At 47.0% G+C, this 15502-nt stretch overlaps 2 protein-coding genes across 2 annotated transcripts; both read left to right on the forward strand.

The window, feature by feature from the left end:
- The first annotated feature begins 524 nt into the window (after positions 1-524).
- On the forward strand, positions 525-5433 carry LOC144179195 (uncharacterized). Its single transcript, XM_077707460.1, has one exon. It carries the CDS (start codon positions 1729-1731, stop codon positions 2068-2070), a length of 342 nt encoding a protein of 113 aa, XP_077563586.1. The 5' UTR covers positions 525-1728; the 3' UTR covers positions 2071-5433.
- Positions 5434-7468: 2035 nt separating this feature from the next.
- LOC144179891 (uncharacterized) lies at positions 7469-9754 on the forward strand. Its single transcript, XM_077708315.1, has 2 exons — positions 7469-8348; positions 9660-9754. The coding sequence occupies exons 1-2, from the start codon at positions 7469-7471 to the stop codon at positions 9752-9754; spliced, it is 975 nt and encodes a 324-aa protein (XP_077564441.1).
- Positions 9755-15502: the final 5748 nt, after the last annotated feature.

Here is a 15502-nt window from a genome sequence, read left to right on the forward strand (position 1 = left end):
TTCCCGGCCCTGGCGGTCACTTTTATGATGGAGGTGAAAAGCGAAAACGTTCGTGTGTTCGAGATTTCAGCTCATGTCAAAGATCCCCAAGTGGTCAAAATTAATCTCGAGCACTCCACTACGGCGCACCTCGTCACCTGGGTAGCGTCGGCGCGTTAAGCCTCATAATCAATCAATAAATCACTCCTGAAGAAGTAAATTTGTGTGCCTATCCAGCTTCTTCAGGCATTGTTGCATTTTTATAGTAAAGCTGTGGTCTCGCATCCTTCTGGTTTATAGAGGTGAGAGCTGTCATGCTTGGAACCTGCCAAGCCTCCCTGTCTGACATGCATGGATGTGCACGCAAAACTGGGAAATTGCATACATTGAGGTTCACTGTGGAACGGGCTGGTTCAAAAGTGACATTAGGCACATGCATTCTCTTCCGAGTTTCTCACGTGATGTACCATGTGTTGTTCCCACGACAACTGTATGCACTTCGGTGGGAAGATTGTGCGCTGTTGAAAGTTGTCTCTTTTGCAGCAGCAAGGAAATTATGCCTACATGCTACGGCGTGGCCACGTGTGAAAAAAGGCGTGTGCCCTAGTTAATGTATGCCTGTGTTATTCAAATATCCATCGCCTTCAAGTAGGCCATTCGTCATTGCTAACAGTTGTGCAAAAGTAAAATACCATCTGAATATGCCAGGTTGTGGGGTGACAAGTTCATGCTGGCCGTTCTTAGTTCCAACTGTGGGCTCACTTTTTTTGGTCATGACAGCGGGCTGACTTCTTTGCTGTCTGTGTACCTTCGAAAAATTGCAGTCAACCTATTACTGAGTGAATATGGTATTCATTTTTCAGGTTTTAAACATTTGTGTTAATAATCAAACCGCAGTGTCAATCATGTTGCAAAAATTACTGTTTTAACTTCATTGTATTGCATGCTTTGCAGTCGAAAAGCAGTGCACAGGGAGATGACAGGTTTTGTTTTTCTTTCCTGCTACTCGCTGTCATCTCAGGTTGTCGGATAACCTGATGGCTGGACATGTTATCTACGCCAAACTTGGTGAACACTGCCGAGATTCTCAGTCTAGTGGAACTATTAGAGCAGCAATGCTGGCTTCGGTTACGTCACAACTGCTGTTTCCAAGTCTTCTAAGCTGTTTTTTGTTGTTGTTGTTTGACAAGTATTGTATGCAGAAGTTGGCAATAGAGGTTGAGGCAGGAACAGCTCTATGAGGTGATATGAACTTGCTCAGAAAGAGCCTGTCGAATTGAATGGCCACTTGGCAAAGGTTGCATTTTGGGACACCCGTGGTGTGGCAAGAAAACCTGCAGAATTTTTGGGTAGGCGTGAACTTTGCAGCTTTCAGCGGAAGGAGTGATATCGGAATAAGTTTAGTGCTAGCACTAAATGTGCCGGTCTCAAAAAAAAAGAAAAAAGCATGATTTTGGAATTTTAAAATCCTCTTGAGTGAAAGACTGCAAAGCCAGCAAGAAAGACGAGGGCTCCTGTGCGTTGCTAGGGAATGCCCATGCACGTTAGGCCTAGCAGAGGGGCTCGTTTGGCACCATCACAGACGCTGTTTCCTCTGTTATGTTGGTTTTTCCACCTTGCTGTTAATGCACTGATGCCTCATTTGCCAAAGGAAAGGCTCTCAGTTTTTCCCGCTCCCTTCTTGTTGCAGGCTCCTCCTCCCTTCCTTTCCCAGGAGGCCGCAGGGGCGGCCTCCCGCCAGTTCGTCGGATGTTCAGCTGTCCGCAGTGCAGCTACATGACGCCGGCCTTGAGCAAGCTGGAGAGCCACAGGCGCACCCACACGGGCGAGCGCACCTACCAGTGCAGCCACTGCGGCAAGGCCTTCGTGCGAAAGGACCACCTGGACGTTCACCGGCGCACGCACACGGGCGAGCGTCCCTACCGTTGCAGCCTGTGCCCGGCGGCCTTCGCCCACAATAACAGCCTGGACACCCACTTGCTCTGCCACACGGGGGAGAGGCCCTTCCGCTGCCGCTTCTGCCCCCAGGCCTTCAAGTACCGCCCCCAGCAGAAGAAGCACGAGGAGAAGGAGCACAGCGACCGCCAGTAGTGCAGCGGGACGGGAAGGACCCAGCCGCGTGTGTGCGCGCAGACACTCACTCCAACGAGGTCAGAGGGAAGTGAGCCCCTATTTGTGGATCATTATAGAGAATGGTTGTGTAGCACGCCAAGAGGTAGGGAGCTCAGGGAGAGAGTCTGTTCCGTTCTACAATGACGTCTTAGCCCGAGCGAAGATTTCCACGTTTGTCGTAACATCGTCGCCTCGCCAGCCAAGTGACCATTGCTCCGTGCCAGTGCGGGAAATGTGATTGTGGGTGGGAACTGTGGCAGATAGTGGCGTCCTGTGTTGGTCTCGAGCATCTCATGATGGGGGATGGCCCACTAGCACATAGTGCCTACTTGAACACACACCACCGTTCTGCAGAAGGATACAGGCAAGGTGGTGGAAACTTCATATGCATGCAGTGCATGGATACATCGCTCGTGTAATTTCCCTCCATGATGGTGCCTTCTGTCGGTAAGCAGCAGTTGACGTCCAGTGCTGGACCTGTGTGCTGCTTGTACAGATACTTTTAAAGGGGCAGCTGGAAACATTCAGATTGTGACGGAACTCTCTAGACATGACCTCACCATGATGGTGCCTTCATTTACTAGACACAAGCTGATGTCCACTGCTTGGCCGTGTGCTTCTTGTAAAGATAATATGAAGGGGCAGCTAGAAACATTGAGAAATAAAGAAACACAGAGACGTGAATTGGCAGCCAAATACCTACCTACTGAAGTTTGTTTCTACCCTTTTGCAAATGAATTGCAGAAACGAGTGCTAACCATAAGGGAAAAAAAAGAGGAGTAGCGCTGGGGGAGGGGGGGGCATGTTAGTCATACCAGAGTCCTTCAATACTTTACTGGTCACGAAACTTCGGCGCTCGTTTCATATAGGGACCGTGGGCTCCACTACAGGCGCCACCGCCGCACGAAGGGCATCCAGCCGCCGCACGTGTGGTATATTGGACGCCTCTTGGCGTGCAAACGCTCGCTGCTTCTGGTGTCTTCGCGCTGATTAGGTGTGCTTTTTTTCGTTGTAGTTAGCAATGAATAGTCCAGTCATTGGGTATATTACCTGCCTACAATGCGGTTTTATTTGTCCAAGTAAATTACCGTAGACTTTGGCCGGGAACGGCAACGGCTTCTGCGTCTTCTGGCACAAGCGCTGCGCCGTCGTGTTTACAGATTTTTAAATCTCTATTGCTTATTTCTTAAAGCAAAAGTTGTAAATACCACATATACGTTGGCTCTGTAGTCACGGACAGCTGCGGGTCTATCGATAATACAATAAAAAAAACTGAAAGAATCCAAGTACGCGTCGTTCAGACTACGCTATTAATGAACCCGTTGTTTGCTCTAGAATGCACAGAACGCTAAAAGAGATAGTTGTTTCGATGAGTTGGCACATAATTGAGAACATCTAAAAGCGCTGCAGAAACGCAAAGAATCAAAACACGAAGGGATATATGTTGCACTGTGTGTCTTTCCGCTTCCATGCTTTGCAATCCCTGCAAAAAAAAAAGAAGCGAAAAAATAACAATAACACTGATTTTATCAACGCATAAAAAAAAATTCAATATTACGACGGGAGACAAAAGAGCGTGGTCCAGAGTAAAAACACCGAGGAAACAGAATATTGCAACGTAGCCAAGAACGACGCAAATCTTTTCTGAACAAAGTTTATTAATCAACCTCCTGCTCCACAAAAGACTAGAATGAAACACAAACGTCGAAAAAGCAGTCCGCAGTGTGACGTGCACAGATAAACGTCGATAACGTGAGTTGCGCGGCGTTTGCTATGCATGCATTACTCTCGGAACAAAAATTTAAGATCCATGGAAACAGGACCAAGAACATTGTCGAAGAAACAAAAAATCAAGTTGGCGACAAGGTGACACCCTTTACATATCAAACAATGTTGCCCGACGGCACGTACGACAACAAGAGCAAACGGGTGCTCCGGTGGAAACGCCAGATAAGAAAACCGGAAGCGGCCACGCGTGGTTACAAAACAAACAAAACAAACCTTGAGGGATAATTAGCGGAAATATGAAACGTGAAAGCACACGGTCGTCCCAAAGCTTTTTTTACATGCGAGCCTTAGCGCAAGGTAATACAAGTTTGCAAACAGGTAATGAAGCACCGCTACTACCTGACTGATGTGACAAAAATCCGGCTTTAAGGTAGCCTTGTACAATTCTAGTTCCAGGATGCTCTCAAAAGGGTACATTGCTTTTTTCATTCCCACACAGTCACAGACTGATAATCGAAGCTGAAATCTTCAGTTTCTTGCCTTGGAATGGCGCGCCTCCATTTCTCACGCAGCTCCCCTTCGCTCGGTAAACAGAACAAGGAAACATTTTCTGTTGTATCGTTGTACAAGGAATGACATCCCGGGACGCAACACATGTTCGACATCGTCGTTGCACTACTTAAGTCGCATCACAACAGCGCAAGATGCACGTTAAATCTTTATCCCGCACAAAACAAACACACATCGCCGCGCCTCCGCCATTTGAGCCAGCGGAACGCCGCCTGAGGAGTGATCTCAGTGAGATGGTGCGCCACCAGGCGGCGGCCAAACGCAGCATATCAAGCTCTCCCATTGAGTTACGGAGCAGTTTTCTGACCAGTAAAGCATTGAAAGACTCTGGTTATACCAAGCACTGGTTGTATACATCAGGAGTCATATCTCCTCCCCGTTCTTGTATGGTTTGTTTCCATCTCCTTGACACATTCACTTAATGGGAAATATAAGCTTCAAGGGCTGTTGGCATCATTGTGTACCTGTGTAGCAGTAGTACATAGTAGCAGTCAGTGCTGTTTGCTGAGGTTGGCTTAGCCTCGCAGAGAACTGTCGCCGATTGCTCTGCCATGCGACACCATATTGTATCAAAAACACGCAAAGCCACCACTCATCGCTTTGTCTTGTCCTTTCACTCTGAATGTTTCTAGTGGACTTGGTATTCTATGTATACTATGAATTACCAAAGAAGTACCTCAATGTCCACAGGTGTTTTCTTTTCTCAAATGAAATGCCTGCCAAAAGAAATGGATGCAATCTGGCTCTTGAGAGCCGGCACAGTGCCATCGTTGCTCAGTTGTTCCCCCCCCCCCCCCCCCCCCATCTCCCAAGAGATTTCTCAAGTCCTCCATTTGCACCTTCATATCTTCATGTTACGTGACATGTGTCACATACGCAATGACTCAAATGCATTGAACTTCAGCTGGCTTGCCTCTCCAAAAGACATCTCAGCTGTGCTGCTACCTCATGCATAAACATACAGATCCTGAAGTGAGCAATCTATAAGAAGTAAATTTGGGGGTCGATGCCGCTTCCGTTAGCATAAAAATTTGTTCCAGCTCATGCTCATCAGCTCATCAGCTCATGCACTATTGTTGTTTGTGGAAGCGTAAGCTGCCGCTATGGGAGCCTGCCAAGCCTGTGTCTGACATCCATGAACATGCACACTATACTGTAAAAATTGCCACGTTGAAGTGTGCGGTGGAACAGGCTGGTTTAAAGTGACACCTGGCACCTGCATTTCTTCTGTTTCCCAAGTGTACGTGGCTTATCGTGTGTTGTTCCCTTGGTACTCGTATACACTTACTTCGTAGGGAAGATTGTGTGCTGGTGAAAGTTATAATTTTTGCAAGGAAATTAAGCCTGCATACTTTGGCATGATGATGCGTGGAAAAAAGCACGTGCCCATCTTAACTATGTGTCACCTGAAGAATATATTCCTATGTTTATTCGAATGTACATTGGCCCCAAATAGGTGACCTCCTCATTGTTAGAAGTCACATGAGGGCAAGAAATACCGACTGAACATGCCAGGTTGTGTGCGGTGGCGATTTCATGTGAACGTCCTTTGGTTGTGAATGTGGGTCAACTTTCTTTGGTCATCATTGCAGGCTCACCTCTCTTGTATTGCGCAGTGATTTCTAAAAAGCAGTCAAGTCAACCTGTAACCAATTGATTACAATATTTCTACTCAGGTTTTAAACTATTGGGTCATTAACCAACCCAAAATTTCCATCATAGTACAAAGACGCGTCGTTGCTCGTTTTTTCCCTTTTTCCTCATGTTGCTGTTAAAGCATGTATTGCCTCTTTTGTAAGAGGCAACTCTGAGGGGTAGCAGATAGACAGCCATGACTGTTTTAACCTAATCCTACTGCATATGATTTCCTGTTGAGAAGCAGTGTGCAGGAAGGCAACAGCTGTGTTTTCTTTTTCTTTTCCTGCTACTGTCTGTCATCTCAGTCTGTCAGATGACCTGATAGCTGCGCGTGTTATCGACACCGAACATGGTGAACAGTGCCGAGGTGATCAGCCTAGCAGTGGCAGTACAGCAACTGTGGTTCTTTCGGCTGCACCACACGCTGTTGGTTCCAAGTCTTCGCAACTGTGTTTTCTTTTTTTTAATGGGATGCGTGTCCGTGGAAGCACGGCATGCAGTCTGGGGCAGGAGCAGCCATCATGAGGTGATGGGGACCGATTAAAAAGGGGCTGGTCATATTCGGTGTCTGTGTAGTGGCTGATAACCGTGACCCCAGCAATGCGGGTTAAAAACAAAAAACGAGAATTATTAAAATTTCTGTGTAGGTGTAGGTGTGAGCTTAGCATTTTTCAGGGCAAAGCGTGTCGATATTTCATTTCGAGATAGGTACAAGCCAGGCACTTCCCGTGCGTTGCAGAACGTTAACGGACCGTGTTGATGTGCGGCGTCCCGTTGTTAAACTGACCTAAAGAATACCACACCACCTGTATTTCTGAAGGCAAGGCATAGGATTGAGCCAAGAGAACAACAGTAAAAAAACATCATGAGTATTTCAAAACCCTTGGCTCTGCTGCAGCTCAAAGCCAGGCTGTGCATTTAAAATCCTGCTATTCTATCTCCTGGGTGCTGAGGCAGTGCAGCAGCGCGCTCCTAGCAGTTGCTCTCAAAAAGTGAAGGCGTATTCGAAGCGAACAGGCAGGTGGCGCTGGGTGTGTGCAGGAAGCGGCAGGCTTGCACCCGCAGGCAAAGGGAATCTTGCCAGAGTATGCTGTCACAGGAGGCCTCTTTAGTGCGAAAGCCCCGTATGTACCATTCCTGAACCAGCGGTGACTTTGAAGCTTCTGAAGCCCCTTGAGCGGCAGACCTCCGAGCCGTCAAGGAAGCGGATGGCTTGTCTCCGTTGCGGGGCAGTGCCAAGGCTCATCAGGGCAGCTCATTTGGCACCAACGAAGACGTTCCCTCCACTCTTCATGTTTGTTCTTTCTCCTTTCTTCTTCTTTTGCACTGCCTCTGTGTTGGCTGCAGGAAGGGCTCTCAGTGTTTCCCCTTCCTCCCCCCCTTCTGCCTCCGTGGGTGACCAGAGGCAGCTGCAGTGTCAGTGGTGCAGCTACGTAGCACCATGGCCGAGCCAGCTGAAGACCCACGAGCGCACGCACACGAGCGGAAGGAGCACCACCACCATGGGGCAAATTGTATGAAGCCAGACATACCGCCTGAAGAGTTTGCTGAAAAAGTTGAAAGGCAACTGAATGAGCTCCGTGTAGATGAGGAAGCCTGTGAACAAATCGAGGCCCAAACTCGTGGGCAGGCCGACAATCCAAATTGGTTCGAGCACAGAAGGCTGCGCCTAACAGCTTCGAATTTCCATGCGGTATGCGTAAGGAAAGACTCCACACCATGTGACGCATTGGTCAAGACCCTCCTTCATCCAAGGAGCTTCACAAATGCTGCCACAGAGCACGGGAAGCAGCATGAGAGTGTTGCAATCCAGCTATACGCAGCAGAAACGAAAAGAGATGTTCAGCCATGTGGGCTGTTCGTAGATCTTGAGCATGGATTCCTGGCGGCATCACCAGATGGTGTAGTTGGCAAGGACCGAATTGTAGAGGTCAAATGCCCATTAACTTCAAAGGGAGATGAACCTATGGAAGCAGCACGAAAGTTTGCAGACAAAAAGGAGAAAGATGGTGATCCTGTGCTCCAACGATCGCACAAGTATTTTTACCAAGTCCAGGGACAGCTTCATGTCACCAGAAGGAATATCTGCGACTTCGTGGTGTACACAACCAAGGGAATACATGTGCAAGAGGTACTTCGGGATGACATTTTCTGGGCAACAAAAATGGAGCCATTCCTGCTGCGATTCTACACAGACTGTATTCTTCCAGAAATTGTAGACTCCCGCCTTGCTCGCTCCATGGACGTGCGACGCCCATACTGGAACAGGCTTGCCATTGAGGCCAGGGTGAACCATGCAAAGGCAGCAAAGCCGAAAAAAGGTAAGTATGCGCGGCTTTCAGAAGGTATTGAGGACGCACAGTGCTCATTCATGCAGTAGCTGGTTCATCCAGTCAGAACTGTGTAACCGCTACTATTGACGTGTATGCTCCTGAAGCAAGAACGCACTAAACGACCAGTAGTCAGACCAACTAGAGCCAAGACGGTGCCCTCACTGGCAGGCAGTAGCTGGTTCATCCAGTCAGAACTGTGTAACCGCTACTATTGACGCGTATGCTCCTGAAGCAAGAACGCACTAAACGACCAGTAGTCAGACCAACTAGAGCCAAGACGGTGCCCTCACTGGCAGGCAGTAGCTGGTTCATCCAGTCAGAACTGTGTAACCGCTACTATTGACGTGTATGCTCCTGAAGCAAGAACGCACTAAACGACCAGTAGTCAGACCAACTAGAGCCAAGACGGTGCCCTCACTGGCAGGCAGTAGCTGGTTCATCCAGTCAGAACTGTGTAACCGCTACTATTGACGCGTATGCTCCTGAAGCAAGAACGCACTAAACGACCAGTAGTCAGACCAACTAGAGCCAAGACGGTGCCCTCACTGCCAGGCAGTAGCTGGTTCATCCAGTCAGAACTGTGTAACCGCTACTATTGACGTGTATGCTCCTGAAGCAAGAACGCACTAAACGACCAGTAGTCAGACCAACTAGAGCCAAGACGGTGCCCTCACTGGCAGGCAGTAGCTGGTTCATCCAGTCAGAACTGTGTAACCGCTACTATTGACGTGTATGCTCCTGAAGCAAGAACGCACTAAACGACCAGTAGTCAGACCAACTAGAGCCAAGACGGTGCCCTCACTGGCAGGCAGTAGCTGGTTCATCCAGTCAGAACTGTGTAACCGCTACTATTGACGCGTATGCTCCTGAAGCAAGAACGCACTAAACGACCAGTAGTCAGACCAACTAGAGCCAAGACGGTGCCCTCACTGGCAGGCAGTAGCTGGTTCATCCAGTCAGAACTGTGTAACCGCTACTATTGACGCGTATGCTCCTGAAGCAAGAACGCACTAAACGACCAGTAGTCAGACCAACTAGACTCAAGACGGTGCCCTCACCTGCAAGCATTACCTGCCTTCTCTGACACCAAGTAGTATCTTCAATAGGTGGGAACCACACAGTTACTGCAGTGAAAATACATACCTCGAACAGTTCCCGTCGAGGCAATGCCCCGTACAGCAAAGTAACCGGTTTAACCTGCAACAAGTATTCGTTATCGCTTTCAACTTCCTTCAACCCATTATGTCGCTTTCCTGGTTGTCTATTGCAGAGCAGCCTTGCCGTTATGTGTATTTCTAGATTACGTTTTGCAGTGGAAGCTGGACCCGGAAATGTGGAACCTCAGCATTGTCAGCAGGCATGGCCCGCTGTTCACCAGACTCGGTGAGAGGTAGCAGCTCGGACCAACGGTGGTATACACTTCTTTTTGAGTAACTGGCATAAGGTGTTCTGTATACAATGACGTCGCCCTTCAGGATATGTTTGCCTTTGTTTTTAAACTTTCCTTGTTTCTTTTGTCGAGAGCAGCTTATAATTTTTATGTGCTCAAAAACACGACTTTGCTATTTTAGGGTTGAGACAGCCCAAACAGATTTGGGAGCACTTTGGAACAGCAATATTTCAATTTTGGAGCAGAAGAACCTTTGTTTCGGAGAAGTGGCGACATTTATTATGTCGTCACAGGGCTCTGAAAATAAAATTTGTAGCGACGTTGCGGGGGTAGACCCATTTTTAATTAGTTTGGAGTGTTCAGAACACTGAGATAACGTCTAGAGAAAGTGTTTGAGAGTATCACATATCACAAGGAATGATCTGCACTACCATCTTGCAAACTTTGTAAACATTATTGAGGCTGTATGCAATACAATGTAAAATAGCGTAAAAATTTTAAAAGTGGGAAACGCTACAATGGTGTTTTTTTTTCACCATTTCAATGCTGAAATTATTTTTGCAATCTCTGAATACCTTGTACGATCAAATGTGGAGCCAGGGCAAAGTTTCCCAAAGTGAGGTGGCGGCCGTTGCACCATTTCAATCCCCGAAGCACACGGTCACCCCATTCGTAATTTGAGTGACGTTGCTATGTTTAGCCACTTCACTTTTGTCAATATCACTTCACATACATCAATTATTACTACTTGTGCAACCAGTTCTACTATCAGGCGCAGATGCCTGAACACTTCACGGGGACGCAGCGTACACAGCAACCTACTTCTGAAATGTCGATCGCTCGATTCCAGAGGCTCGCGAGCTTGCTGTCGACAACAGCACCAACCGAACGTTTTATAACATTAGAGAGTCCAAAGGATTACTTCACTAAGATGCACGCACTGCACTTCACACTCAAGCACAAGCCACTGCCAAGTCTGGCACCGCATTGTTTTCGATAGACTCCTTGCTTTGAGCCGTGCCACTTCCTGTAATCTTGCACACGTTAGTACACAACAGATAAACTGACTTATTGAGAATCCAACTGACTGCTTAACCTAAACCAGAGAAAGGGCCGGCGAAGCGTACTGAACCCCTTCAACTACGCAGCAGCCGCTCCATCCAGCAGCCACAATTTGTGTTGCCATGCACGGAAGGCCATTTCAATGAACACAGCCAGAGAGCCAATTACGCTTTAGAAACTATTATATACTTCATTTCAGTCTTTCTCACCCTGTTGTCCCATCCCTGTATTTGATAACCATTATGTTATATTTTTGTCTTTTCAGCTTGCTGTAAGATACAAAGGTCTTTTGCCAGTTTGTGTGCCTCTGTAGGGCTCATGACTTTTGCTTAGTGCAAATAAAGGCCTTTGTTGTTACCCTTGCTTGTTAATTTTTGTTTTGCAAAGTTTTCAGGAAAAGCAGCTGAGTTCGGTATGCCAGGAAACAACATGCAACCGCGAGAGGAACATTTACCAGTCGAAAGCCATTGTCAACGAAACTGGTTCCTATTTCGTGCAAAACCTTCATGTAGTTTGCATGTTCAGTAACCTTGTTCATTTCAAGCAAGTGAAGAAATTTGTGTACCATTGCGCGTTGATTGGCAAGCACATCTTTCTTCTGATGAACTTATTGTAACATTACATAGCCGAGAGTATTTCAAGGGTCAATAAAAGTTCCTTCGCAGCAGCTTTGGTGAATCTCTGCCTCCTGCATCCGAGTATGCCAGCTTTCTTTTTTTTATTCACATTCCAAGCGCAGCAAAGTTTGTATGGAGGCAGCGGCGTTGGAAGTTTTGTCTCCAATAAACAGCTGTGTCAGTGCCTGTACTGTTGCAGTTCGACCTCACGTGTGACCTCAAAACGTGTGACCTCAGTTTGCTGGGAAAGGTGGCATCTAACTTTGTTGGCAGAGCAAAATTATGCAATGATCTTGGCGCTGTAATGACCCCGTTGCTGGACGGAAAATTTTCATTCAGCCGAGCACATGCAATATAATTACTGATTAGCTCATTCCTGTCAGATCGAATGCAATCTCTGGAAAATTTGGTGACTGGGTGATGGCACCATAAATAGCCGATGGTGGTGGTCAGTGGCGTAGCCAGAAATTTATTTCGGGGGGGGGGGGGGGGGGGGGGTTGCGTCCCAACCCTAATGCGTGTGTATATATATATATATATATATATATATATATAATTGGTAGTTTTTACAGGACAACATTCAACATTACATTTTAACACATTTGAAAGACAAGAAAACATCCAGCAATAAAAATTTCTGGGGGTTTGAACCCCCCAAACCTCCCCCCCCCCCCTGGCTACGCCACTGGTGGTGGTAAAAACGTTTGCGCAAAGAAAATAAATGTTACGAAAACTAAGGTTAGGTGCACGATTTGAACCTATGCTAGGGTATGCCCGTCCAGTCCCACACGCGTCCCTTGCACCACGACTAATTAGATCTTACTCACTACAAGGTGAAACGGGAAAGCCCGGCCCCGTCCACTGAGCCGCCACGGCCGCAGAGCGCCGTAGAGCACCGCGTACCTCCCGTTGCGGCCAGAGAGTCGTGGGTTCGAAACCGGGCATGGCCTAAGTATTTTTTTTATAGTAGAGTGCGGACGCCGACGCCGCGGGGCATAGACCCGAGCAAGAGATGCTTCGCAGCTAAAATAGAAAAGCCCCCCAACCCACATCGATGTGGCAATGTCAACAAGCTGTTTAGGAGATACTATCAGTTGTCTTGTTCAATGAAACGATTCATTCAAAACAAAATGGAAATTGGAAATTAGCTTCTCCGCGAGTGTATATATGCTCGGTAAAATAAACTCTGAACAACGGTATCAACATAAAATACAACAATACTTTCCTAAATTTAGGCTTTGATTTCTACCTGGAGAGTGAAGCTACGACGTAGCAGTCTTCCTATAGTGTTTTTTTTTTCTTTTTGAATAAAAGGCAACCCTGTAGAAAGTGGAAGGAAGAACGCCGAGCGGCCCAAACAATTCGCTATATGCCATAGCTATTCTCATAGCTATGGTACCACAGACATATTGTGCTGAAGTGAACAATCGAAGTGCCATAACAACGCTTTATTCGAACCATCTTCCCCTGCCCATATTCCCAGATCCCACAACAGGGCCGCTTGGCCTCCTTTTTCAAATAAAGTCATCCTTCTCCTCTCAAACACTTTCAAAACGCCATCAGCAAACAACTACAAAGAGCCGCGACCAGGCTCCCATTCAGAGGGACTTCCTCAGATAGGGAGGGGGGTGTCGTGGGTTGCGGAGGTGAATTCGCTACGGTATTGTGGAAGGGAGGGTGGGGGGTGCTTGTAGGCTCAGCAGGTTCAGCTTTTCTCCAATTTATGTGCAGCGAGAATTCTTTTTTTCTTGAAGTAAAAAAAAACACTGTTTACCGTGTTGACTCGCGGTGTCCTGCCTAGAGTTCATACAAGAAGCTGCGTGCGCCTAACTCACCGTGAAGGAAAGCCGCAGGGGCCTGGCGGTTCCACCTGGCCCTAAGCCCCCTTCACGGTGCATTAGGCGGACTGTTCACAACGATGTAGCCTCCACAATGCTGTACGCAGCTTCTGGTTTGAGCTACCACGCACGAGCTAAGGAAGAACGCAACAAGGGTGAGCACTGACTCGAAACGGGAGCTTATAAGTAGTTATAATCACATTTGAAAATGAAAAAAAAAAAAAAATCTGTTCGGTGTTCCCGCTAATGGGTTAGTATTCTGCCTTCCGACCAAGAGAGAAACTACATAGTGCAAGCAGGCCAAACAAACGCAGAAAGGCTTTAGTTGATGGTGTCGCGTGTTTCGATCTTTTTTTTTTATATGTATAATAATTCTGAGCAGCATGTTCTGGCGTCGACAGAGAAGCCAACATTGCCGCCGTGCATACGTCGAGGGTGTTGCTGATGAATGAGCAAGTGGAAAACCGCCGTGGAAAACAACCCCCATACAACCTAACAGCAGCGTATATTTACCTTCCCCCCGCCAAATAAAAATAAAACAAGAAAACATCGTCGCGTGTCGCCAAGAGTCCGACCCTCAATCTTGGCCGATTCGTTTCACCCGGCGGAAGCAAGTTTCTGGAAGCAAGTTAGTTCACTCCTCCAGCACCAACATCCTGTTGAAAGGTTAGGATAAGTGGAACCAGAAGCAAGGGAGAGGAACACAAGAACAAGAGGGATAGCCAGCTGCCTTTGGAAGTTCAGCCTGACACAGGTGTAGGGCAGCGACAGCACCGTGAATAGAGATTTCACTGGTAAAAAAAGAAAAGACAGGTGGCCTCACAAAAATAATAATCATAATAAATCTATAACATGGAAGCGTGTGGACCGAAAACCCGTGACATGCTGAGGTGCAAAGTGATGAACAGAGGTAAAAACGAAGCAACCTGCCGTATAGTGACTTACTGTGAACAGAACAAAAAACGCCATGAACGAGAACGAAATCAACGGAAACGCGAAGAACAGAATCAAAGGATTTGTGGAGACAAATTTATACCCATCACAAAAATATAAATGGCACCGAATAGTCCGTACACGGAAGTGTCCGGGTCCCGCGTAAAAGGTACACGCTCCGCGTCCACGGCCATCTATCTCCACACTCCGCTTGCTTTTGCCAGAGGAAAAAGTGCTAGCTTTCTTTCATATTATTCTATTTGTTCATCATCTGTGTAAACAGCGAGAAAGAGAAAGCCTTGTTACAAATGAGAAGGTTTGCCTGGGCGAATTTTGAGATAAGGTATCGATTTGCCTGGATTGGCGGGTTGGTTCACCATTCATGATTACTGCAAACTTCAAACCATCCGCAACCAAATAAATTTGGTTGCAGGTGGTTGAGAAAAACATTTTCGATAAAACGGCTTCGATAAATCGTCCATCGATAAAAAGGCGTTCGATAAAACGGGGTTCGATAAAACTGTCCGGACCCAGCTGCCACATCTCAAGATGCGCCTATTTGAGATGACATACAAGTGGACTAGAACATGAAAATGGGGTAATGCTGATGGAGAAAACATTGCTTCCTCAAAAATATGCAAATGTGCAATTGTTCTAAGCAAAGCGTTATGCCAAATTGAAATTTATTATTCTTTGTGTTCTTTTCTTGATCAAAACAAGCTGTATTTTGTCATGGTTACACAAGCCGTTCGATCCTTCAATTCAGTCTCAGAGCAGGTAAAAATACGCGAACGCCGATTTCTCTACCATTTGCACATTCGTAGGACACAAACCACATGAAAGAAGAAAAAAAAAAACACGGCGATTTTTCTATTTTTATTAATTTTTTTTTAGTGTGAGAAAGGCAACTTCGGTGGAATGTCAACGCTGGCAGCCGTCGCTTTCTATTTATCTTTATCCGCTCAGTCTATGTGCCTTCTGGCTCTTGGAAAAAAATGTCAGCTGCCGGTAATCGCTCGTCCCATAGCGCTTGCTAGTTTTACCCGTACATCTGTAGAGTGCGGTTTGCTAAAAATGGGTCCCGCACCAATGAATCCAGCAAAAGCGAAAGTGAAAAAATATCTCTCCCATGACACCTTAGGAAACCGCGCGAAAACGTGGACGAAGAGAAGGCGAAGACAGACGTGTCTGTTTGCCTTCTCTCCGTCCACGTTTTCGCGCGGTTTCCCAAGGTGTCATGTGTACCCAGCTAGCCCAACGTTTGCTTTAGTCATCTCTTCCAAGTACTGCTTATGGGAGAAC

The sequence above is a fragment of the Haemaphysalis longicornis genome, unplaced genomic scaffold (assembly GCF_048455015.1).
Source record: "Haemaphysalis longicornis isolate Haplotype H1 unplaced genomic scaffold, Haemaphysalis longicornis Haplotype H1 scaffold_4, whole genome shotgun sequence".
Lineage (NCBI taxonomy): Eukaryota > Metazoa > Arthropoda > Arachnida > Ixodida > Ixodidae > Haemaphysalis > Haemaphysalis longicornis.